At 46.0% G+C, this 22,778-nt stretch overlaps 8 protein-coding genes across 8 annotated transcripts; 6 read left to right on the top strand and 2 right to left on the bottom strand.

The window, feature by feature from the left end:
• Positions 1-71: 71 nt before the first annotated feature.
• Positions 72-2,875, bottom strand: VTP01DRAFT_3078 (uncharacterized protein; the record flags this gene model as incomplete). The annotated part of the gene is made up of 4 exons (XM_069381609.1): positions 72-1,604; positions 1,664-2,542; positions 2,616-2,721; positions 2,808-2,875. 4 exons carry the CDS (start codon positions 2,873-2,875, stop codon positions 72-74), a joined length of 2,586 nt encoding a protein of 861 aa, XP_069236725.1.
• Positions 2,876-3,230: 355 nt separating this feature from the next.
• Positions 3,231-5,071, top strand: VTP01DRAFT_3077 (uncharacterized protein; the record flags this gene model as incomplete). The annotated part of the gene is made up of 3 exons (XM_069381608.1): positions 3,231-3,359; positions 3,424-3,645; positions 3,719-5,071. The coding sequence occupies 3 exons, from the start codon at positions 3,231-3,233 to the stop codon at positions 5,069-5,071; spliced, it is 1,704 nt and encodes a 567-aa protein (XP_069236724.1).
• A 107-nt stretch (positions 5,072-5,178) lies between these two features.
• VTP01DRAFT_3076 (uncharacterized protein) lies at positions 5,179-7,897 on the top strand (the record flags this gene model as incomplete). The annotated part of the gene is made up of 12 exons (XM_069381607.1): positions 5,179-5,221; positions 5,303-5,415; positions 5,480-5,597; positions 5,660-5,734; positions 5,803-6,083; positions 6,146-6,238; positions 6,304-6,553; positions 6,628-6,736; positions 6,829-6,887; positions 6,962-7,027; positions 7,100-7,492; positions 7,551-7,897. 12 exons carry the CDS (start codon positions 5,179-5,181, stop codon positions 7,895-7,897), a joined length of 1,947 nt encoding a protein of 648 aa, XP_069236723.1.
• A 1,311-nt stretch (positions 7,898-9,208) lies between these two features.
• On the top strand, positions 9,209-10,510 carry VTP01DRAFT_3075 (uncharacterized protein; the record flags this gene model as incomplete). The annotated part of the gene is made up of 1 exon (XM_069381606.1): positions 9,209-10,510. The coding sequence occupies one exon, from the start codon at positions 9,209-9,211 to the stop codon at positions 10,508-10,510; it is 1,302 nt and encodes a 433-aa protein (XP_069236722.1).
• Positions 10,511-10,708: 198 nt separating this feature from the next.
• VTP01DRAFT_3074 (uncharacterized protein) lies at positions 10,709-12,893 on the bottom strand (the record flags this gene model as incomplete). Its single annotated transcript, XM_069381605.1, has 8 exons — positions 10,709-10,903; positions 11,039-11,178; positions 11,245-12,010; positions 12,074-12,154; positions 12,217-12,374; positions 12,446-12,510; positions 12,573-12,656; positions 12,724-12,893. The coding sequence occupies 8 exons, from the start codon at positions 12,891-12,893 to the stop codon at positions 10,709-10,711; spliced, it is 1,659 nt and encodes a 552-aa protein (XP_069236721.1).
• Positions 12,894-13,596: 703 nt separating this feature from the next.
• On the top strand, positions 13,597-14,416 carry VTP01DRAFT_3073 (uncharacterized protein; the record flags this gene model as incomplete). Its single annotated transcript, XM_069381604.1, has 3 exons — positions 13,597-13,676; positions 13,740-13,874; positions 13,942-14,416. 3 exons carry the CDS (start codon positions 13,597-13,599, stop codon positions 14,414-14,416), a joined length of 690 nt encoding a protein of 229 aa, XP_069236720.1.
• Positions 14,417-14,960: 544 nt separating this feature from the next.
• On the top strand, positions 14,961-19,247 carry VTP01DRAFT_3072 (uncharacterized protein; the record flags this gene model as incomplete). Its single annotated transcript, XM_069381603.1, has 19 exons — positions 14,961-15,019; positions 15,077-15,146; positions 15,202-15,303; positions 15,366-15,497; positions 15,561-15,771; positions 15,824-15,913; positions 15,975-16,057; positions 16,117-16,184; positions 16,235-16,373; positions 16,434-16,720; positions 16,776-17,167; positions 17,235-17,419; positions 17,482-18,045; positions 18,102-18,233; positions 18,298-18,408; positions 18,465-18,641; positions 18,711-18,800; positions 18,861-19,011; positions 19,078-19,247. The coding sequence occupies 19 exons, from the start codon at positions 14,961-14,963 to the stop codon at positions 19,245-19,247; spliced, it is 3,213 nt and encodes a 1,070-aa protein (XP_069236719.1).
• Positions 19,248-20,017: 770 nt separating this feature from the next.
• VTP01DRAFT_3071 (uncharacterized protein) lies at positions 20,018-22,730 on the top strand (the record flags this gene model as incomplete). The annotated part of the gene is made up of 6 exons (XM_069381602.1): positions 20,018-20,053; positions 20,118-20,272; positions 20,334-21,011; positions 21,093-21,108; positions 21,179-22,190; positions 22,261-22,730. The coding sequence occupies 6 exons, from the start codon at positions 20,018-20,020 to the stop codon at positions 22,728-22,730; spliced, it is 2,367 nt and encodes a 788-aa protein (XP_069236718.1).
• Between the last annotated feature and the right edge of the window lie 48 nt (positions 22,731-22,778).

Genomic DNA, 22,778 nt, shown 5'->3' with positions numbered 1-22,778 from the left:
TAAGAATCGAAAAGAAAAGAAAACACAATATACATTTTGTAGTTAAAAAATAAATGAATCTACAGGTATCATCAAGATGAGGAAGGTGAATTGTTACTTTGCTGATTGTTGACACGTTCTTGGCTTGCAAGGAAGCCTAGCAAGACGCTGCCAGCCGGCGTATCTGGCAGATTGAGTGGTAGAGATACACCAGACAGCATATCTACGTTCTGGTCATTGTGGACGAGCGGCCGAGCAAGACCACCATCGCCGCGGCGAATTGTATCATTTGTGATCGTGTCTGCGTTTTGCCGTGCAGTACCTTGCATAGGGGAGAATTCATGCGACGGGATCAGTGGCTGCGCCGAAGATGGAAGTATCGGAGGACCCTGTATAGGTGTGTCCTGGTTGTTTTGCGTTCCAAAATATTTTGTCCATTCTTCCATATCCAGCGATGGAGGCACTCCCCAAAATGCAGTGTGGAATGGATCGTATTGCTGCTGAGAAGATGGAACTACACCCGGTGCCGCAAATGGATCCACAGTCGCAGATGTCATACTCTGCGCAGTGTACGCAGGACGGTTATTTGACTGGGCAAATGCGTTGGTATCCTCCTCCCATGTTCCCCGTTGCTGCTGCTCTTGCTGTTCTTCATTGAACGTCGAACTGCTTTCTTTCTCTGGTGAGTTCGGTACAGCAATGGATGGAGGTGGATTAGCAACTTTGCTCATTCTGCGTGGGACATAGCCTGTGCATTCAAGATCGATTTCTCGCAAACCCGCGAGTTCTCCCAGAATATTGCAGCAACGGGCAGCATTCATCCATGTTCCTTCGATCTCATCCAGGGCACGCATAATCTTGTTAATAAAGATCTTTGCATCAAAAGTCTTGTCGGGTTCATCGGAAGATGCCATCTTGATAAATACAATTCCCGCTGTAAATACACAGTAAACTGCATAGTTGTAAACGTATTTGAGGTGATCCTCGCTCAACATGACATTGACAATATCCAAAATAGACTTGGCTGCGGATATGCAGATTTTGTACGACGGTAACGATGTTGGAGGCGCGGGATGTGAAGGTCCGGGAATAAACGGGCGATGTAGCAAGATCACAGTCGTGTAATAAAGCATATGAATCTGAGAGATTGGTAACGGCGGATCACGGGCTGTCTCACCCGATTCTGTATCTGGCAGCTTGTATTGCAACGATGGTGGCAGGTTACTGTACCAATTCGTCAATTCTCTATTGAGTCCATTCAATACATGTTCTAGATGCTGAGGTGACCCGTGATGACGCGCCTTTGCATAGTAAATGTTACGCAGAACGTGTCCCAAAATATCGCTGATCTTTGTCAAGTGAATAAACGTTTCGAGTACTTTCGGTCGAGGAGGGTTGTCAGGGTCCGGTTTGCCAGGTTCTATTTCGTCATCATCCACGGACGGGAATGGCACGTCGCAATCTCGTTCTTCAAAGGTAGAGGATCGTCCATATATCGCGCTTATTAATCGATCTACGATAAAACAGCACCAAAATACACGTTTCCGCCGTTCACATTCGTCTTTTGGTATGTTCCAATGGTCACAATTACGGTGCAAACCAAGATCCTGCGCCATACGGAAAGCCTATTACGCCACTGTCAGACCCAACATCAATGTGCTTAAGCTTGCATTAGCTTGCTTACCATGCCACTGTACATCCATCCACGCACAAAATTCATCGTTCCATGCTGATGTGATGCCAGTAGCAACAATGCCTGTACAGTTGATATCCGTGGAATATCATAGTAGCTGTCCAAAAGATACTTTGCACGTTCCACAAAGATATCTCCAGCGGTATCTGCCGAAGCTGGGTCTGAGCGCACGCGGACATCAGGCGAGATACGTGATGCGACTGCATAGATTGCATTTAGAAGCAGCGGAGAAACAGGCTCAAGAGCGGAATCCATGGATGATGTCAAGCGTCGTTTGTAGAACAATGGCAAGAAAGGGTAAAAGTTTTCAAAATATAGCTTAAGCAGATGCTCCGATAAATCTTTTGGAGGAAGCTCCAGCGGATCAAGGTCGGTGGGTTTCTTTTTGGACGTCACTTTATGGTTGTAGCCTGTGAAATGAAACGCCCCGTTCTGATACGTTCGACTACCCTGCAGCAAGTAGTATCCAGAAGATTTGCCCAGGTACCGCACTTGGCCATTCTCGTCCATTGAAAGCTGTCCGGTACTATCTTCTGCCGAATCGGGGCTACTCGGCATGGAATCCGGATAGCTTAGATGACCTGACGGTGGGCTGTCTGCGAAGCATATCTGCGACAAGGACATAGGCGATTGGCGACTGCGGCCCTCGTCTGCACCTCCTCCCAATCGTCGTTTCTTCAAGCCATCGGTGCGCTGGTGGCGTCGCACAGGTCGTGATTTGATGATCTCTCCCGTTGGCGTCTCCAGGGGTGCGTTTAATTCGGCAATCAGTCTTTGATCATTTTTGTCTTTGGCGATATCTTCCAAAATACGTTCGAGCTTTTCCAGTCTATTCTCTACAGCTTCTATGTACCCCTTGGGCGGACCTCTCTGCATAAAAGCCATTCCCTGATTAGCTTTCTGATCGGGCAACCACAGAGAGAGAGAGACAAGTGTCACCGACCTTCTTGGTCATGTCATTGTAGCTACACTCGTAATTGAACGCTTGACAGTTTCCACACACTGGAATACCACCGTCGCATTTGATCTTTTTCTTACGGCACAAGTCGCTGTACAATGCAAAGAAGGAAGAAAGGGCGCGTGTCAATGCGCTATTGTGTCCATTCTTTAACGCAGAAAAGTTAAGAGGGCGTACCATGCTCGACTGACTCGCTGCCGTTTGTTCGAGTTCAAGTCTTCACTCGAACCTGCGGCTGCCGACATTTTGCGGGCAACGCAAAAAAGCCAAAAATCTTAAAAGGCGACGAATTAGTTATTGTCGCAGATCACAGAAATAGGATTCTTAATCCACGTGACTCTCGTCAAATCGTTCCTTTTTGTCTGAACAATTTTGGCTACACAGAACGAATGCTACTTCCATCAATTATATATTTAAGCGACACTAGTACCGTATAGAGTTTATCTTTATCATGATAATAGGTCATTATTCGCAGCAACTGCGGTGCTCAATGACGGCTAACGGGTGAAAAAACTTCCATTCTGAAGTAACCGCATTTCGGGGCGGAACTCTGAAAAGCCGATTGTCAAGCTCACTGTTTTCCAGTTTCCCACTTGTCTAATGTCTGCGCGGCTACTTACGGCTGCTTCCAAGCAGTGCAAACCAAATGTGCTAGTTTCTCGCATTGCAAACTCATTGTCGAGACTACCTTCAATAGCACGACGATCAGAATCAACTTTGCACAGCGAGGTATTAAACTCCAGGTACAATGATCTTGTTTCTCAGTATTCCTGATCGTCTGTCCTTTGTAAAGCACTTGTCGAATGCCGAGAAGCATACCACCATTGTACAGGAATACTCAAAGTCTTCGCCGGGTTTCAGCAAAGTAACGACCCTCGCCAATGGACTTCGCATAGCATCGGAAAGCACCCCAGGACACTTCGGAGCCGTTGGTGTTTACGTCGACGCAGGCAGCCGCTACGAAACTGAAAAGACGCGCGGCGTCAGCCATATTCTGGACCGTCTTGCATTCAAGGTACAGTCGAGTTCGCGTAAAATATGGATGGCACAAAGAAAGAAATGCAGACTAAATGAATGCGATCTCATAGAGCACAACCAACAGAAGTGCAGACGAGGTTGTGGCAGAGCTCGAGTCGTTGGGTGGCAATATTATGTGTTCATCATCTCGAGAAGCTATCATGTATCAATCAGCAATATTCTCTCAGGACCTGGATCGTGTCTTGTCGCTCTTTGCAGATGTCGTATGCCGACCCAACATCGATCCAATGGAAGTACTTGAGCAACAACAGACAGCTTTGTATGAAATCCAGGAAATCTACTCAAAACCAGAGATGATCTTACCCGAGATTTTGCACACTGTCGCATTCGAAAACAACACACTCGGCAACCCGCTGCTGTGCCCTGAAGAGAATTTGGCAACCATGTCACCTGAGCTCATCAAGGGTTTCATGAAGGATTGGTACAGACCAGAAAGAATGGTTATCGCGGCGTGCGGTGCAGAACACGAACAAGTGGTTGAACTGGCTCAGAAATACTTTGGCGACCTTCCAAAATCAACGGAACCGCTAGACTCTGTAGAAACACACGCTGAAGCACGCAGACGCCAGGCAGCGCAAGCACAAGAAGGTGCAAAGAGCGACGGCAAACAGTCTATTTTGCGGTCCATTTTCAACCGATCCTCATCATCTATTCAAACGCAAAATCTAACCCAGTATGAACTCGCCACACAACCTGCACACTACACTGGTGGCAAGACTTTCTTGGAAGTCGGCGCAGAGTCACCTCTCACGCATGTCTACGTTGCATTCGAAGGTCTTTCCATTAACGATCCTGATATATATGCTTTGGCTACTCTTCAAATCCTCCTTGGAGGTGGTGGAAGCTTCTCGGCAGGTGGACCTGGAAAAGGCATGTACTCACGCTTGTTCCTCAACGTACTGAACCAGCACTACTGGGTCGAGTCCTGCCAGGCATTCAACCATTGTTACACGGACTCTGGATTGTTCGGCATTGCTGGTTCATGTCGACCCGAGTACGCAAATTCATTGTTGGAAGTCATTTGCCGAGAATTGGATATCGTATCACGAAGCGACGTAAACCAATATATGGCTGTTTCCGAGCAGGAACTGAGCCGCGCAAAGAACCAGCTCAAAAGTTCGCTGTTGATGAACCTGGAAACACGTATGGTACAGCTGGAAGACCTTGGACGACAAGTTCAAGTCCATGGAAAGAAGACTCCCATTGATGAGATGCTCCAGCAAATTGACAAGGTGGATCTCCAAGAACTGCAGCGCGTTGCCGCGCGTATCTTGCGCGGCGCCGTTGGCGTGACATCCGGCGGTTCCGGCAAGGCAACCGTCGTGATGCAAGGTCACTTGAGGAATATTGTAGATGTTGATAAGGTCATTGATAAATATGGACTTGGAAGTGGCCAACGATAGACTACTTTTAAATAAATAAAAGGATAGAAAGTTGAAATCGGAAGCGGACTTGTTGCAGCCATCGATCACCACCTCTTCTTCGTACGCCTCCCCGTTCCTCAACCAGCATGTCACTGGAACAAAAGAAACGCGTTTGTTACTTTTACGACGGTACGTGCGCACAAAATGTCTCCATTTGACTGTAGATCGGCAACATACATGTTTTTGAATCTGACACAGCTTTTTGAATAGCCAATGTTGGCAACTACCATTACGGTCCAGGTCACCCCATGAAACCCCATCGTATCAGAATGTGCCACGGCCTTGTCATGAATTACGGTTTATATAAGCACATGGAGATCTACGTAAGCGACTGTATACAAGCCATGACAGGTTCCAGATAGCCCTGACGCTATGTATGTACTTTAGCGAGCAAAACCGGCTAACAAATGGGAAATGACACAATTTCACACCGATGACTATATCGATTTTCTTTCACGAGTGACACCCGAAAATATGGATCAATACCCAAAAGAACAAGCAAAATGTAAGCGACTGGATGGATATTTGAAGGAATGGCGGCATGCTGACGAGTGCCAAATATACCAGTCAATGTAGGAGATGATTGTCCAGTGTTCGAAGGTCTTTTTGAATATTGCGGTCTCAGTGCCGGTGGATCAATGGGTACGTCAAATAGAGAAGATAAATGGTTTTCTTTGAATATCAAGTCGATTAAACAAGCCATGTCTCAGAGGGAGCTGCGCGACTGAACCGTGGATTGTGCGACATTGCGATCAACTGGGCAGGTGGATTGCATCACGCCAAAAAGGCTGAAGCGTCCGGTTTTTGTTACGTTAACGATATCGTACTCGGCATTCTTGAACTTTTGAGATATTACCCTCGCGTCCTTTACATCGACATTGATGTGCACCATGGCGATGGTGTAGAAGAAGCTTTTTACACTACAGATCGGGTCATGACAGTCAGTTTCCACAAATATGGCGAATTCTTTCCAGGTACCGGTGAACTCAAGGTATGTTGAGCGTTTCCCGTCCAAAAACGCAAACGGTAGAGCATTTACGATGGACTATATAGGACATAGGGGCAGGACGGGGTAAATATTACAGTGTGAACTTCCCATTAAGGGACGGTATCGATGATGAAAGCTACAAATCTGTGTTCGAACCGGCAAGTACAATGATGGGCAACAAGCATATGAGAAACATTTTGTTAATTGGGATATTATTTTTTAGACCATAACGAGAGTGATGGAGTGGTATCAGCCATCAGCGGTTGTTCTTCAATGCGGAGGAGATTCGTTGAGTGGTGACAAGCTGGGATGCTTCAATCTCTCTATGAAAGGACACGCCAACTGCGTTGAGTTTGTCAAGAAATTTAATTACCCTACTTTGATTTTGGGAGGCGGCGGATATACGATGCGAAATGTTGCCCGTGCTTGGGCTTACGAAACCGGTGTAGCTGTTGGCAAAGACATTGGACCAGGTATGCCGGCCCCCAGGCGCCCTCACAATGTAGATCTGCAACTGATCTTGGGAAACGCCCCAATTGTTTAATAGATATGCCTTACAATGACTATTATGAGTATTTCGGCCCAGATTACAAACTCGATGTACGGCCGAGTAATATGGAGAATATGAATACGCCGGATTATTTAGAGAAAATGAGGTCAGTGCCCTGCTAAGAACCCTTTGCAACCTCCTTTTCCCCCCTACATGGTCTGATCACTGTTATACCCACTATCCCTATCCTTCTCACAGACAAAAAGTTTTTGAAAACTTATCACGAACGATGTTTGCCCCAAGCGTGCAGATGCAAGGTAACAAGAAAGAGAGGCATTAAGAGCAAACGATATAAAGATACCATGGCTAATGGTGTTGTTGTTTGATTTAGATGTACCTAGTGATAACTATATCTCTGATGATGAGGATGAGGAGGATCCAGATGATCGATACCCGAGTAAGAAGAGATCCTTTCTACCCCGAGTCATGTTCTAGAAGTTTGCTGATTCGCGCCCTTTCTTTGACACAGAATCCTTGTGGGATCGCCGGATAGTGCCCGATAATGAATTTTACGATTCAGATGAAGGTGAAGCTCAAGGGACCATGCAAAACTTGAGTAGCCGGCACTATCAAAACTACCAAGAGCAAGATATTGAATACGATGGCGATGAGAGCGAAGGAAATCGTGTAAATGGGAAAGCAGGTACTACGCGGGCATCATCATCGACCGTTGAAGAACCTTCAAAGATCACAGACGATGAAGCACGGCAAATCGAGGAGGCCTTGCTAGCTGAACGAGTAAAGTCAGAACCAAAAGAAGGCAATGAACCAATAGGGGAATCGACCTCGTCTGCCATGGACGTGCATATGAAGGACAGCCAAGAGGCTACCGCCTTTTCTGCTACTGCTGCTGTTGGTAGTGGTAAGTCTCGCATTTTTTAAGTTAATGAATCCTAAGGACACTAAAATTTCGCATTTAGGCCCTTCCACAGAGTCACCGGAGCAACCCCCCGCACAGACGTCTTTACCAAAGGGCACCATGGAGCTTCAGGCTGCACCGCAGGGCCGCATGGAGAGTGAAGAGGAAGGAGAGGTTGTTTCTGGCAGATCAATTTCACCGTCCAAACCGCAAGAAGCACCTCAGATCAGCGCCGAGAGTAGTCAGGCTCAGGCTACAGTGCAAGTCCAGGTACAACAAGAACAGGTTGTGCAGCAGCAGCAGCAGCAAGATCAAGATCAAGTGATGACGGAGGCAGAACCATTGCATAAATCTTCTCCAAAGGAAACCAGTTTAGAAGATGGCGAAATACAAGATGGAGAAGCGTAGCATAAGGGATAGTGCGAGACCCTTCTTATCCATGTTAGATAGCGTCAGTGCATTAATTTCTTGAATTGGAAACGATGGAATAATCTCCCTGATTACTGTGCATATAAGCCCTAAACTCTAATTACTTTTCTTGTTTGTTTGCACGTTGTTATGCCCGAGCCGACAAAACGTGTTCTTCCGGGCCGGAAGATGAGAGAAGGGGGGGAGGAATAAACTCCTTGCTTTGGAGAGAAACGTGGAGCACGCCACTGTGGGATTATTCTTTGCCGTAGATGCTCCTGGTCCAGTTGATAACTAAATCGGGGAAAGGAACCTAGTGAAAGCTGAAAAGTAAGCAAAAAAGATCGAATGTGTATCGTCAAAAAAGGACATCACTTGGAAAAAAGAGAGATTGCATGAAAGGCGCGCGTAAAGTTCGCCTTTTCATGCTAATTATTCGACCCCTAGTTCATTTAATGGCGTCTGCTAAACAATGGATAGAGTGTACAAGGACCTATGTACAAAAAATGATCTGTAGGCGTAAACGAACCAGTCTCCCACCCCTTCTTTTGCCTGTCTTTTAAGGAACGCACAGGTACAGCGTTTGTGCGGTGAGGAAAGAAGTGCGCCTAGATCGCGAAGGACGATGGCCTGTACTTGTAGTGCTATTAGGGAAGCAGCAGCAGATTAAGGTTTCTTTTGTTCCCTGGAATAACCGCACCTCCTGCAAAAGCTACCTACTAGATCCAAGTTATTTTTTGGGAGGGAAATTGCGCGCGTGGAGACAGGTCAGAGTATAGCCGAAGGAGACAAGGAACCGCAGTGGGGGAGATAAGGGATGACCTACATTCAAGCAAAAGAAAAAGGAAAGTAAAAGTATACAAATAGGATGGCGAGAGACGCATGCAAAGTGATTGACATGTTGACAGTGTCACAAGAAGATGTTTATCCTTGCGTAATGAATGAAAGTCAGCGCTAACATGCGAAAATCGTCTGCCCGACCGAGGGTTCTTTCAAACCTCATTATATACCACCCCTGAGGAGTAAGGATTTGCCCGAGAAGTTTGTGAGCATACCATTTTGGGGCCGTACGCATCGGAAATAGGGGCTAATGGGGGGAGAACGAGAAAGAGAGAGTAAGTGAGCTCTTTGCCGTGCGAGAACGAGTTCTCGCACGCAGAATTCAAATGCTTGTGGGATATATAAAAAAGTTTGCAATTCTTTCTTCTTGGGATTTGTTTTTGCATTCATTGTTTAATCTTTTACTTTTCATACATCGTTAATACATACTTAGTACTCTCTCTCACACACACACACACACCAGCTCACATAATGGAGTTCGATCCTCACTCTCTTTTGAATACATTTATTGATAATCGTTCTATCCAACTCGTTTCTGTCCTTGGTGTCGGCGCATACGGCATTGTCTACCTCGGCGTACATGTTCCAACCAGCAGACGCTACGCCGTCAAGTTGATCACAAAGCAGGAAGCAGCAGAGAACGAGGTGGCACTCCATTCCAAAGTATCTAGCCACGCTGGTATCCTGACGCTCGAGAAAGTTGTTCGAGAAGATGGACGCATCTACCTGGTATTGGAATATGCGTCTGGTGGTGATCTTTTTACTGCAATTACACAACAACAAGGATTCGCTGGCAACAACCGAATTATTCGACACATTTTCCTCCAGCTTATCGATGCCGTGCAACACTGCCATTCTAATGGCATTTCACACCGAGATCTCAAGCCAGAGAATGTATTAATCTTCCCCAACATGCACGTCAAACTTGCTGATTTTGGCCTGGCAACAACCCAGACGGTATCTGCGGAATTCGGCTGCGGGTCCAGCTTTTACTTTTCTCCAGAATGCCAAGGCCAGCTCGTAAAGAACAACGAACGCGTCAAGGGTTACAGTACACAGCAAAACGATGTGTGGTCGCTTGGCGTTATCTTGGTCAACTTGACAGTGGGCAGGAACCCCTGGAAACAAGCGACCATGAAAGATCCGGCGTTTGCAGCGTACACGAGAAAACCGCGTGGATTCTTCAAATCAATTCTGCCGAGCATTTCCGATGAACTTGGCCAACTCCTCCCACAGATCTTCTGCCTTGACCCTGCACGAAGAATTTCACTACCAGAATTACGGCTTAAAGTAACCTGCATCAAATCATTTACCTGCATTCAAAACGATCAACGGCCGTGCTACGCCGTCCGTGTGCCAATCAAGGTCGCTACACCTACCATTGTTTCCACGCCTCGGGCATCACCTATGAAATACACCGATTCGCTCATTCAAACCTTGTTCCAATACGTCCAAGGATTTGGCGACGATGTCATTCTTGAACATCAGTCGACGAGGCCATCGTACTACCAGCAGCCGCCGCCCACCGGTTGCTTGCCCCCAACCCCTCCTTCGCTGCCACCGCCATCATCTACAACAACTAGTTGCTCGGCTTCACCATGCTCATCAGTTTCTTCTTTTGGCTCCATCGCCGAGACGCCTCGCTCCCCAGTTATCGCTCCTTCACCGCTAGATCTGAAAAAGATGGATGCTGCTATCATCACCCCTCCTGACATTCCTTCCTCCACAGCCGACGGTCTCTTTAGACCATCGCGCTATCGATGCCATCAGTAATTTGCATAACCTACCGATACTATCTTGCCATACCCTCATCCAGTCCTGTCTCTTCTCTATCCTAACCACCACTGTGCCGCGTATACATACATTTATGTGATTAGTTTTTTTTCTTTACTTGTACAAATATTCTTGCTGCAAAGAGTTTAACTTTTCTCTTTCTAAACGATAAAAATATATATATACAATTCTTTTTCCTCACTTTCTCACTTTGTTATCCAAAGTATTCTGTCTAATGAATAGCGAAGATAATACTCCGAATAGGGCAATCACGAAGCAAAACAAAAATGCATAGTAGATGGCAACCTGGTACGTGTCCAGGACAATCGCCAACGCATCTGCAGGTAGTCGATCGCGCACTTGGTTCATCGACTTGCGCGCAATGTCAATGATCTACAAAAAACAAGAGTTACACCCATTAATTCGCCTTTGCTAGACTCTGCGATAATTTTTTTCCTTCTCTCCCACGCGCGCAATTTTTTTTCTTTCTCCCCTCACTCCACCACCTCCTCAGATCCACCAACTTACCTCCTGAGCATCTGGTCCCGTTATATTTTTAGCAAGTATACTCTTGACCAGTCCTTGAAAGATCGCGGATGTACCGGCGATGCCGATGACACCACCAACCGATCGAAACAAGTACGACATGGATGTGATGGTTGCCATTTCTGGATATAGCAGGGTTTGCATGAGGCATGAAAATAAACTTTAAACCGTTGATGCATGAATCTTACCATGTTGCTCAACGCAAGACAGCATAGCGACCAGCGCCGCGGTAAGAGTCGATCCCGAACAAAAGCCATCGACCATCAAAGTGGGTATAATGATGAAATACGATGTAGTGGGTGTCCACTGGGTGTAGGAGAACATGGATACTGCGCATGCAATGACTACGCCGATCAGATACTTTCTATACTCGCCGGTGTGTGACATGTAAAAACCAGCTGCCAGGGAACCGACGGACATGGATATGATTTTAGGGAGGAAGAACAAGCCAGCCTGCGAAGGCGAGTAGCCCAACAGGCCTTGGAAAAACAGTGGCGTCGTGTAGGTAACTCCATATCCGCACATAATCGAAAGCATGTTGCTGAAAGAGCAAGCAAGCGGTGTCTGGCTGGAGATGATGTGCCACGGCATGAGCGGGTGTGTTGCAAAGTTGGCTTCGACGATGAAGAATATAACAGTAAGGATAACCGATGCGATCAAGCAGCCGTAAACGACAGGATCAGACCATGCACGCGTGTTTCCGCCCCAGGATGTTGCCAACATGAATGCAACAACCGCAAGCACAATAGTGAAAGCGCCGGCGTAGTCGATTCTCTTAAACCGCTCCCACAGCGTCGATTCACCTTCATGCTCTTTCAAGTTGTAGTTGGTTAGCAGCCGTGTGGCAGTGTACAGCGTCACGATAAGAAGCGGCAAGTTGATGTAGAAACAGTAACGCCATCCAACTGTATCGGTGATAATGCCGCCAATGGGTGCGCCTACAACGGACCCGAGCTTCGCATATGCAGTCAGTATGCAAAGAAGTTGAATACAGTTCTCCCTTTTAACGGTACATACTCCATATGCAATGTTGGCGTATCCCTGGTATTTTCCTCGCTCACGAAGCGAAACCAAGTCACTCGTGATAACCGAGCTCATCTAAATTACGGCCCGTGTGAGTATATTTGATATCAAAAGCTGTCACCAGGAATGATAATTACCGTATTCAGACCGCCGCCACCGATGCCTGCAACGATGCGTGCTGCAACGAGGCTCCACAAACCATCAGCTGCACCGCATAGGAATGATCCCACAAAGAAAAATGCCGCGGCAAACAAAAGCGCAGACTGTCGACCAAATGCATCCGAGATTCGGCCATCTGAAAGGTTGCACAAAATTAGACTTTTGTTATTGTGAAGAAAAGATAGAGAATGTCCATGTTATATTTACACAGTGGCTGAAGAGCTGTGTAGCTGAGCATATACGACGTGGCGATCCAAATGATATCGTTGGATCTGTGTTAAATGTGTTAGTTGGGAACATGAAAGCAGGGTGGTGGGTCGGAGTGAAATTATACCGTTTGAATTCTGTGCCAATTTCAGGGTAAATGGTAGCAACAATGCTTGAATCTAAAGAAGACAAAAACACTCCAACCCATAATCTAAAGTGAATCGGTCGCTCGTCAATAAAGTATATGCAAAGTGAAATTTTTTATCTCGTTTGTTTACCCAACAAGTATGACAAACAGGGGAGAACCGTTTAATCGCTGTGCTACCAAATCCGGTTGTTGCTTTGGCGTTGGCGCAGCTGAAGTTACGCTCATCGCATCGTCCGTGTAGGATGCAGCGTTGTCGTCCACATTGTTGAGTAGAGGAGTGGACTCGTCTGTGCGCGCCATGAGTTGGGTATCACTGGAGGAGGGTCAAAAGAGAAGAAGCTAAAATAAAAAATGCCTTCCCAGCAACAAAGATGTGCGATCTGGGACTCTGCGGAGATTACAAGTCGGCTTCTCGATGACAAAATTTGAGACATTCGTAGTCCCACATTCCTGAGTCGATAACAGATCATGAAAAAACCAACGTAATCATATAGAGCACGTAAAATCGAGCTTGGACAGTATCACTGTTTGTGACAAATAGGTACGCTCTCATCTTTGTATCAACGACAAAATATTACATACATCGGATATTGCAACTTCATGTATAATAGAGGACGAGGAAATTGGCAACACCGCTTCATTCGTATGTTACAAACTTACAAATAACTTTTGACAACGAAAATATGTATAACTAGATATCCATGGGAGCATTCCATGCATTGATATTCTACATCAGTATACTGCGAATGCGCTGCATGCACAAAAGCTACGCCTTTCAGCCAAACATTACAACTATCCTGTCTAAGGTTGCAACAACGTACATATCGATAGGGACAGTTACAGCAGCCAGCATGCAGCCTCCATAGCTTTAAAGCCATCGTCTCGAAAGGAGGACGTCAGGAAGCTGCAGGGGTTGATGCACGCTTAAGCACCTGTTCGTGCAATCAATTACATATATAAGGAAAAAACCAATTTGGATTGTCGAATATGTCTTTGTAGAGCTATGGCACCATTGAAAGTTATCGGCGCTAGTCTTGGCCGCACAGGCACTACGAGTCTCCGAGATGCACTGAACATGCTCGGGTAAGCATTTGAACCCAAACTGACTAAGATCGATACAAGACAGTCCTAACATGATGGATTTAGCTACAATACCTTCCACGGAATGGATTTCGCAATGAACCCTGCGCTTGGCCTCCAAATATTTACTGACTCTTTTTATCATCCTGACAAGCATTTGGACTGGGATGCGCTTTATGAAGGATTTGATGGTGCTGTAGAGTAAGTTACAAGCAAATGTGTCTCTCTTATTGTTCGCTAATCGATACACGGCGATGGCGTTCTGCAGCCTGCCAACGGCGCTGTTTATTGGTCCTCTGATGAGACAGTACCCCGATAGCAAGTTCATCCTTGTGGAGCGCGACTTTGACAAGTGGTACAACTCCATGAAAAAGACCGTATATTGGGTTCTCTGCGTTGAACCCGCTGAGCGTTTGTTTGACAAGGATTTACTGAAGTTCTTCAGGAGTGAAATATTCCTCGATGGAATTTTCAAAGACAAGGAATCGTTCTTGGACAAGGAAAGAGTTAGAGCGATATTCGAAAAGCATAACAACTGGGTAAAGGAGAATGTACCTGCTGACAGGCTCCTGATTATGAAGCTGAGCGACGGATGGGATCCTCTATGTGCATTCCTTGGTAAGCAAGTACCCGACGTGCCATTCCCGTGTGTGAATTCTACCGAAGAGTTCGAGATACTCTATAAAAAACAAGTAGAGTGCAAGATCCCGGAATATCCTATGGAAAATCTACCGAAAGCGTAGTTGCTAGCAGATGTATTTCATATGCATTCAAACTGCATTGCCATTGATCACGGAAGTTTTATGGATTTGCGTGTATGTTTGATAGTCAATTTGAACATAGCGTGCGCATCATCGTTGCGTATTGCAATAAATCAATCCAGGGTTCACATAACTTATGGAATCATACTATAAATGGAGGAAAGCCTATTAGTACCAGAATATTTCATAATCTCAATTCATAAAAGGAATTCAGCGATAAGTGAATTTAGTGCGTACTTCGTCCAAATGATTGGAGGCGGGCATAAACACATTGGGTCTAGAACTTTCTTTTCTATAGGTGCAAGTAATAGCTGATATAGAGAAATAATATCATTCATTTATTTAATAGCAAAGTGATATATTATCAAGAGATACTCGCACTTGATGAGGCATAGTTACTCAAGGGTCATTTCAGTCTTGAGCATCCAAGCCGAAAACAATGAGGTAGCGCTGTCAAAGCGCCTGAGCATGAATTTGGGAACAGGCGAGTCCGAGCGTCCGAGATCGCTTTAGACGCGCAGTGATCATGAAGCAGAGATTCAATGCGCTCGATATACGTGCGACGGTCAGCAACCTTAGAGAAAGGTACAAACTCGATACGACTTGATTATGCAGAGAGAAAGGTTTACCAAGACAGCATAGGTTGATTGGAATTCGTCTGCAGAATGTCTATGATGTTAACGCAAAGACTTTTCTCTTCAAATTCGCAAAGGTAAGCTGCTTTAACAATTATGGAATCCAAGGTTATTAACCAGCGTTTGATTTAGCCGGACGATAAGGAGCTAGTTCTCATAGAGTCCGGTATTCGTATTCACACGACACAGTTTAGTCGAGAAAAGCAAATTACACCTTCTGCTTTCTGTGCAAAGGTATGCTCAAACCACTTGTAACTATGCTACTACTTAACTAAATTTGTATCATTTCTTTTTAGATAAGAAAGCACTTGCGTACTCGACGTGTCACCAATATTCGTCAGTTGGGTGTGGATCGTATCGTCGATTTTGAATTTGCAGGCGGCGACAAGAGTTCTGGATACCACATTATTGCCGAGTTCTATGCTTCGGTAAGCAAATATCCAACATGTAGGATGTCATCAGGAATAAAGTTTTTAATCATATCATTTTAGGGCAATATTATCTTGACCGATGAAAACTACAAAATCCTGTCGTTGCTACGTGTCGTGAATACGGACGAAGTCAAAATGGTCGTAGGAGAGACATATCAAATAAGCAAAGCTCTTCAAGACTTTCAGCAAGTCGGTGTCGATAATTTGCGCCAAGTTTTGCGCAATGCTGGACCTAAAGATAATCTCAAGAAACTTCTTAACGTAGCATATGGTAAAAACACCCTATTAGCCTATGGATTTATATATTGACATGCTCTATATAGAATATGGCCCGGCTATGATCGAGCATATTATTCTATCAGCGAATCTTAATCCAAACATGAAGGTTGCGACAGAATTTGATTCATCAGACGGTAGGTTCGACATTAGATTCCGACTATGCATTCTGCTAAGATAAGGATGGCTGGTGATTAGATTCACCGATGCTGCAAGCACTTGCTGAAGCTTTCAAGGTCGGCGATGATATGGTGCAATCTACAAAAAATACTGTACCAAAGGTCAGCAGGAAGGAATACTTGGCGGCTACGACAGTGTGGCGACTAACTGTAACAAACAGGGTTTTATCATCTTGCTAGACGATAACAAACAAGTACAATCGGATGATGGCGAAGAAAAGATGGATCTGTAAGAAAAGAAACATATTTGAAGTTACAGCGTTACTGACTCAGAATTAGCTACGACGAATTCCACCCATTTCTGTATAAACAGCATGAAAGCAAAAAATACAAGGAATTTCCTACTTTTGACTCTGCAGTTGATGAATTCTTCTCTTCCATTGAGGCTCAAAAACTGGAGCTGAAAGCCAGGCATCAGGTACGATCACTATCGATTTTTTTCTCTTCAGGAAGGATGGATAGATTAACTATTGTTCAGGAAGAAGCTGCTTTGAAGAAACTAGAAGCTGTCAGGAAGGAACAAGAAAGTAGAGTACAGGGTCTGGTCGAACAACAAATGACGAATAAGCGTAAAGCGCAGCTGATTGAATATAATCTTCAAATGGTGGATGCTGCAATCACCATTATCCGTAATGCCATCGCAAGCCAAATGGACTGGCAGGACTTGAATGAGCTTGTATTGGAAGAAAAGAAGCGAGGCAACCCTATCGCCCAGGTTATCGATTCTCTAAAATTGCAAACCAACCAGATTACACTACTATTATCGTAAGTTTTTATACATCGATTGTTTATTTTGGTGATATACTAACTAATCCCACAGAGACCCAGATGAGGATGTGGAAGAGTTTAGCGACTCTGACGAAGAAGAAGAAGATAATGAAAACGAGGAGAAAGAGCCTGTACAATACAAGGTAGATGTAGACATTGGGCTCTCGGCATTTGCGAACGCTCGCAAATATTATGAGCAAAAGAAAAGTCAAGCAGCCAAGCATGAAAAGACGATTGCTGCTTCTTCCAAAGCTCTGAAATCTGCTGAACGGAAAATTCGAAAGGATCTGAAGGAAACAAAGGTTACTACGACTATCAACAAGATACGGAAGCCCTTCTGGTTCGAAAAATTTTTATGGTTCATCTCTACCGAAGGTCATCTGGTCATTGCTGGTCGTGATATGCAGCAAAATGAGCTGATTGTGAAGCGTTATCTTGGCAAAGGTGAGTATTAACAACCAGGCAATCAAAATGTAAATATATGGACGCTCAATATGGGGTTGGTTTTTAGATGATGTGTACGTTCACGCCGATTTGCACGGTGCTGCGTCTGTAGTGGTTAAAAATCGCCCCGAGAATGCAGGAAAGCCTATACCACCGAGCACGCTGTATCAAGCTGGTATCATGTCTGTCTGCCAGAGCAAAGCTTGGGATGCCAAGATCATAACCAGCGCTTACTGGGTATATCCGGATCAGGTTGGTATCTTGTAACCCTGTAGCAAAATAGAACACACCAATTGAGTTTGAAAATCTTCTAGGTATCCAAATCAGCGCCCACAGGTGAATACTTGACTACGGGTAGCTTCATGATTCGTGGCAAGAAGAACTTCTTGCCGCCCGTCCAACTCGTGTATGGTTTCGGATATCTGTTCAAACTGGATGAATCTTCGATTGGGAACCATATCAACGATAGACGGAAATTAAACAATGAAGAAACAGAAAGCATCGAAGAAAGTGGTCAAGCTAAAGAATTGGCCGAGGAGGAAATCGCAACACCACGTGCTGTGGATGATAAAGTTAATCAACCGCAAACACCAAACCCGGCTGATGCTAAAAACGCAGGACCATCTGAAGAAAGCAAAGAGCAGTCTACAGAGGATAAGAGTGAAGAATCCAGCGATAGCAGCGACGATGAAGACGCATTTCCAGATACTCAGCTAGCCTCAGCTGCGCCAGCGTCTAATACCATCCCACCTGCCTCGGATACAACCACAGAGGAAAAGGAAGAATGGCAAAAGTATGATCTAGAAGAGTATGGGCAAAACGAAGATGCCGATCAATTGCCTGAATTTGCTCAGTCAAACAAAGCAGACACTGGCACGGTTAGTTTTATACATTCCCTGGCAATCAATGACCATATATCAATTAGTTTTTGTAGCGAAAGAAATTCTTGAGTGCAAAGGAAAGGCGCCAGATGAAGAAAGGCAGAAAGGGAACGGATGGCAGTGGGGCAAGCACGCCAGAGCCGAAACCGCAAGAAACCAACGGCAAATCCAAGCCCAAAGAGAAGGTAAAGCATAATATGACGTAATATGATGTAAGATTCAGTAGACACTAAGTTATTATCCTCACAGCAAGCACCGGTAGCGCCTGTCCGCGGCCGCAAAGGAAAAGCAAAGAAAATAAAAGAGAAATATGCCGACCAGGATGAGGAGGAGCGAAGATTGCGCATGGAATTGCTAGGCGTAAGTCTTGATTCCTGTCAGATATAGTGCTCGGATACATCTCACACATTTTCAAGTCGAACAAAGGACCTCAACCTAAAGGAAAGAAAGCGAAGAAGGAAGCTCGTGTCAAAGCCGAGCAACTGGAAAGAGCAAGGGAGCGAGAAAAGCAAAAATTGGAGGCGCAAGCAGCTGCAATGCAGAATCAAGGAGAGCAGGCCGAATCTGGTGAAACGACGGAGCATCCCGAAGCAGTAAGCATTGCCACGATTGAATTCGCTGATATTTTATATATAAGCTAATTCCGTATTTAATGACTGTAGTTAACAGAGGGTGGGGATGAGAAGGAACATGAAGAAATTCGTCAGATGCTGAAGGAAGAGAATGTGACTATGCTTGAAGCTGATGAAGCGGTAAGGCAGCTTAAAGTTGCTACCCCTTTTTGTTTTACAGACCGTTTATAATATTCTCAGGCCAATTTGTCGATCATCGATTCAGTTACGCCCAGTCCTCTTCCAGAAGACATTATCCACTTTGCAATTCCTGTGTGTGCTCCATACAACGCGTTGCAAAAATACAAGTATAAGGTCAAACTCACGCCAGGCACACTGAAACGCGGAAAAGGTACATCACCAAAGCTGGAATCGCAGATGTGGCTCAAGGTTTTTACTGATCTACCATCTCTTGCAGCGCTTAAACAAGCTCAGTCCGTGTTCCTAAATGCTCAAGACGCCACATCAAGGGAGAAGGAGTTGATAAAGAGCGTTCCGGAAATGGAAGCTATTAATACGATTATGAGCAAGGTTAAAGTATCCGCTCCTAACCTGGAAGCTAGCAAGCGGAAGAAGGGCAAGAGATAAAATAATGAAGATGACAGACAGAGAAGCCAAATCACTTGTTTAAATTGCCATATTGGGTTGCGAACGTGACAATGATGCGGAGAAAAATCAATTCTGCTGACAAGTTGTTGAGTATGCAAGCGCATTCATGTGCTCCACGTTGAAAAGTTCCGTCTTTGGAGTATTGAAGGTCAATGAAATTGAAGGAAAAAAGGATATATGATTTGCGCAGAACATGTCGGTGCGATGATGCCGCGGCGGTGACGGAGGAGATGCAGCGAGAAGCACAGTTGAATTGTCGGTACAGCAGGGGGTGCATTGTTTTGACCAAGTGGGTTAGGGGGATAAACATTCAGCCATCGGACCCTTGAAAGATTTCCTGGCCCGGACGGCGTTTTGGCATGGAATTCATGGCCCTGTTACGTTTTGGTGACGGCCCATCCGAAACATCTCAATTCCCGCTTAGCTCATCCACATCTCCCCTAGCCGAAATACGAAGACATACGCAGTCTGCTGCCACGACATCCATGGTCTTTATACGTACTTCTTAAGTTACGCTAACATGGCATTTATGTTTCGTAGATGTTTGCTTTCACATGGCGCATATGAGGAAGCATTTCGTAGTTTGTGTGACCATCACATATTTTTAATGTCCGCTCGAAGCATCACGTACAGTGGGGGCGCAAAAGGTGTTCGTCGAACTTTTTTTTCTCTTCCTCCCTTTTCTTCTTCTTCACTCCCCCCTCTCTGTTTTTGTGTCTCTGTCTAGCAGCAGACTTTGACATATAATCATGTTGTCTTCAAACACATTCGTGAGGGCCGCAAAGGTGAGCATACAGCGATCTATTCTGTCGCGTTGCGCGACGCTGAGCTTGTTTACGTGGTTTACAGGCTGTTGCCCCTGCTATCAAGACTGTTCCTTCCCGCACCTATGCTCAGGCTGCTGGCACTTGGGCCAGCCAGAAGGTTGCCATGTCCAACCTTGAGAAGGACAGATACATCAACTACCAAAGAATCGAGGACAACCTTGCTATCGTCCGCCGCCGGTAAATACTGATAAAACTTTATCGGCACGCGATAATGGAGAAATTAACCAACAGATATTAGATTGAACCGTCCTCTTACTTTGTCCGAAAAGGTCGTCTACGGTCACTTGGACGATGCTGAGAACCAGGAGATCGTCCGTGGCAAGTCTTACCTCAAGCTTCGCCCTGACCGCGTTGCTTGCCAGGATGCCACTGCCCAGATGGCTCTCTTGCAATTCATGTCTGCCGGTCTGCCTACCGTCGCTGTTCCCACCACCGTTCACTGCGATCACTTGATTCAAGCTCAAGTTGGTGGTGCCAAGGATTTGGCTCGCGCTATTGACATCAACAAGGAAGTCTACGACTTCTTGGCCAGCGCCAGTGCCAAGTACGGTATTGGTTTCTGGAGACCCGGTTCTGGTATTATCCACCAGATCATTCTCGAAAACTATGCCTTTCCCGGTGGTCTTATGATTGGTACTGACTCCCACACTCCCAACGCTGGTGGTCTTGGTATGGTTGCCATTGGTGTCGGTGGTGCTGATGCCGTCGATGTCATGGCCGATATTCCTTGGGAATTGAAGTGCCCCAAGGTCATTGGTGTTAAGCTCCACGGTAGCCTCAGCGGCTGGACCTCTCCCAAGGACGTCATCTTGAAGGTCGCTGGTATCTTGACCGTCAAGGGCGGTACTGGTGCCATTGTCGAATACCACGGTTCCGGTGTTGACTCCTTGTCCTGCACTGGTATGGGTACCATCTGGTAAGTCACTGCAGAACCTTGTTGCTCCTGTAATGGTGGCTAATCATTACTTCTCTTTTCTCTTCCTTTTTTGTGTTACAGTAACATGGGTGCTGAGGTAAGAAATTTTAAAGATTTTTGACAGGCAATGATGTAACCATGCTAACATGATTGTTTCTGTGCTTTAGATTGGTGCCACCACCTCCATGTTCCCCTTCAACAAGCGTATGGGTGACTACCTCCGTGCCACCAACCGTGGTGAAATCGCCAAGTACGCCGAGGCCTTTGCCCACAACCTCCGTGCTGATGAGGGTGCTCAATACGATGAATTGATCGAAATTGACTTGGACAAGTTGGAACCCCACATTAACGGTCCCTTCACTCCCGATTTGGCTACTCCTCTCTCCAAGTTCAAGGAAACCGCCATCGCCAACGGCTGGCCTCTGGATCTCCGTGTCGGTTTGATCGGTTCCTGCACCAACTCTTCCTACGAGGACATGGCTCGCTCTGCTTCCCTTGCCCAGCAGGCTATTGACCACGGCATCAAGACCAAGGCTCAATTCACCATCACCCCCGGTTCCGAGCAGATCCGTGCCACCATCGAGCGTGACGGTATCATGGACACCTTGACCAAGGCTGGCGGTGTTGTCCTTGCCAACGCCTGCGGTCCTTGCATTGGTCAATGGGACCGTAAGGACGTCAAGAAGGGTGAGAAGAACTCCATCATCACTTCCTACAATCGTAACTTCACTGGCCGTAACGATGCCAACCCTGCCACTCACGCTTTCGTCGCTTCTCCCGAGATTGTCACTGCCTTCGCTATTGCTGGTGACATGACCTTCAACCCCATCACCGACTCTTTGACTGGTGCTGATGGCAAGCCCTTCAAGCTTGCTCCTCCCTCCGGTGACGAACTCCCCTCCAAGGGCTACGATGCCGGCGAGAACACCTACCAAGCTCCTCCTGAGGACCGCAGCAACGTCAGCGTTGCTGTTTCCCCTGACTCCAACCGTCTCCAGCTCTTGAAGCCCTTCGAGAAGTGGGACGGTCAAGACATTAAGGACATCCCTATCCTTATCAAGGTCAAGGGCAAGTGCACTACTGACCACATCTCCATGGCCGGCCCCTGGCTGAAGTACCGTGGTCACTTGGACAACATCTCCAACAACATGTTGATTGGTGCCATTAACATCGAAAACGGTAAGGGAACAAAACATTAAAGACTGAAAAAGGGAAGCAATGATCATTAAGGCGTTGTAATTTTTACTAGGTGAGGCTAATAAGATTCGCAACGTCTTCACCAACGAATACGCTGGCGTTCCCGATGTTGCCCGTGACTACAAGAAGCGTGGCGTCAAGTGGGTCGTCATTGGTGACGAAAACTACGGTGAAGGTTCTTCCCGTGAGCATGCTGCTTTGGAACCCCGTTACTTGAACGGTGCTGCTATCATCACCAAGTCCTTTGCTCGTATCCACGAAACCAACTTGAAGAAGCAGGGCATGCTGCCCCTTACCTTCGCTAACCCCGCTGACTACGACAAGGTTGACCCCACCGACCGCGTCGACATTCTTGGCTTGACTGAATTCCAAGAAGGCAAGCCCCTCACCTTGCGTCTGCACAAGGCCGATGGCAGAACCGAGGACATCACTTTGAACCACACCTTCAACGAGGGCCAGATTGCCTGGTTCAAGGCTGGCTCTGCTCTCAACCTCATGCGCGAGAAGGCCCAATCTGCCTAAATTGAGTTACTGTACAATAAATAATCGCTTTTCATCAACATATCATCA

Source organism: Rhizomucor pusillus (assembly GCF_041956525.1).
Source record: "Rhizomucor pusillus strain CBS 183.67 unplaced genomic scaffold VTP01scaffold_15, whole genome shotgun sequence".
Taxonomy (NCBI): Eukaryota; Fungi; Mucoromycota; class Mucoromycetes; order Mucorales; family Lichtheimiaceae; genus Rhizomucor; species Rhizomucor pusillus.
This window is presented reverse-complemented; position numbering and strand designations above follow the sequence as displayed.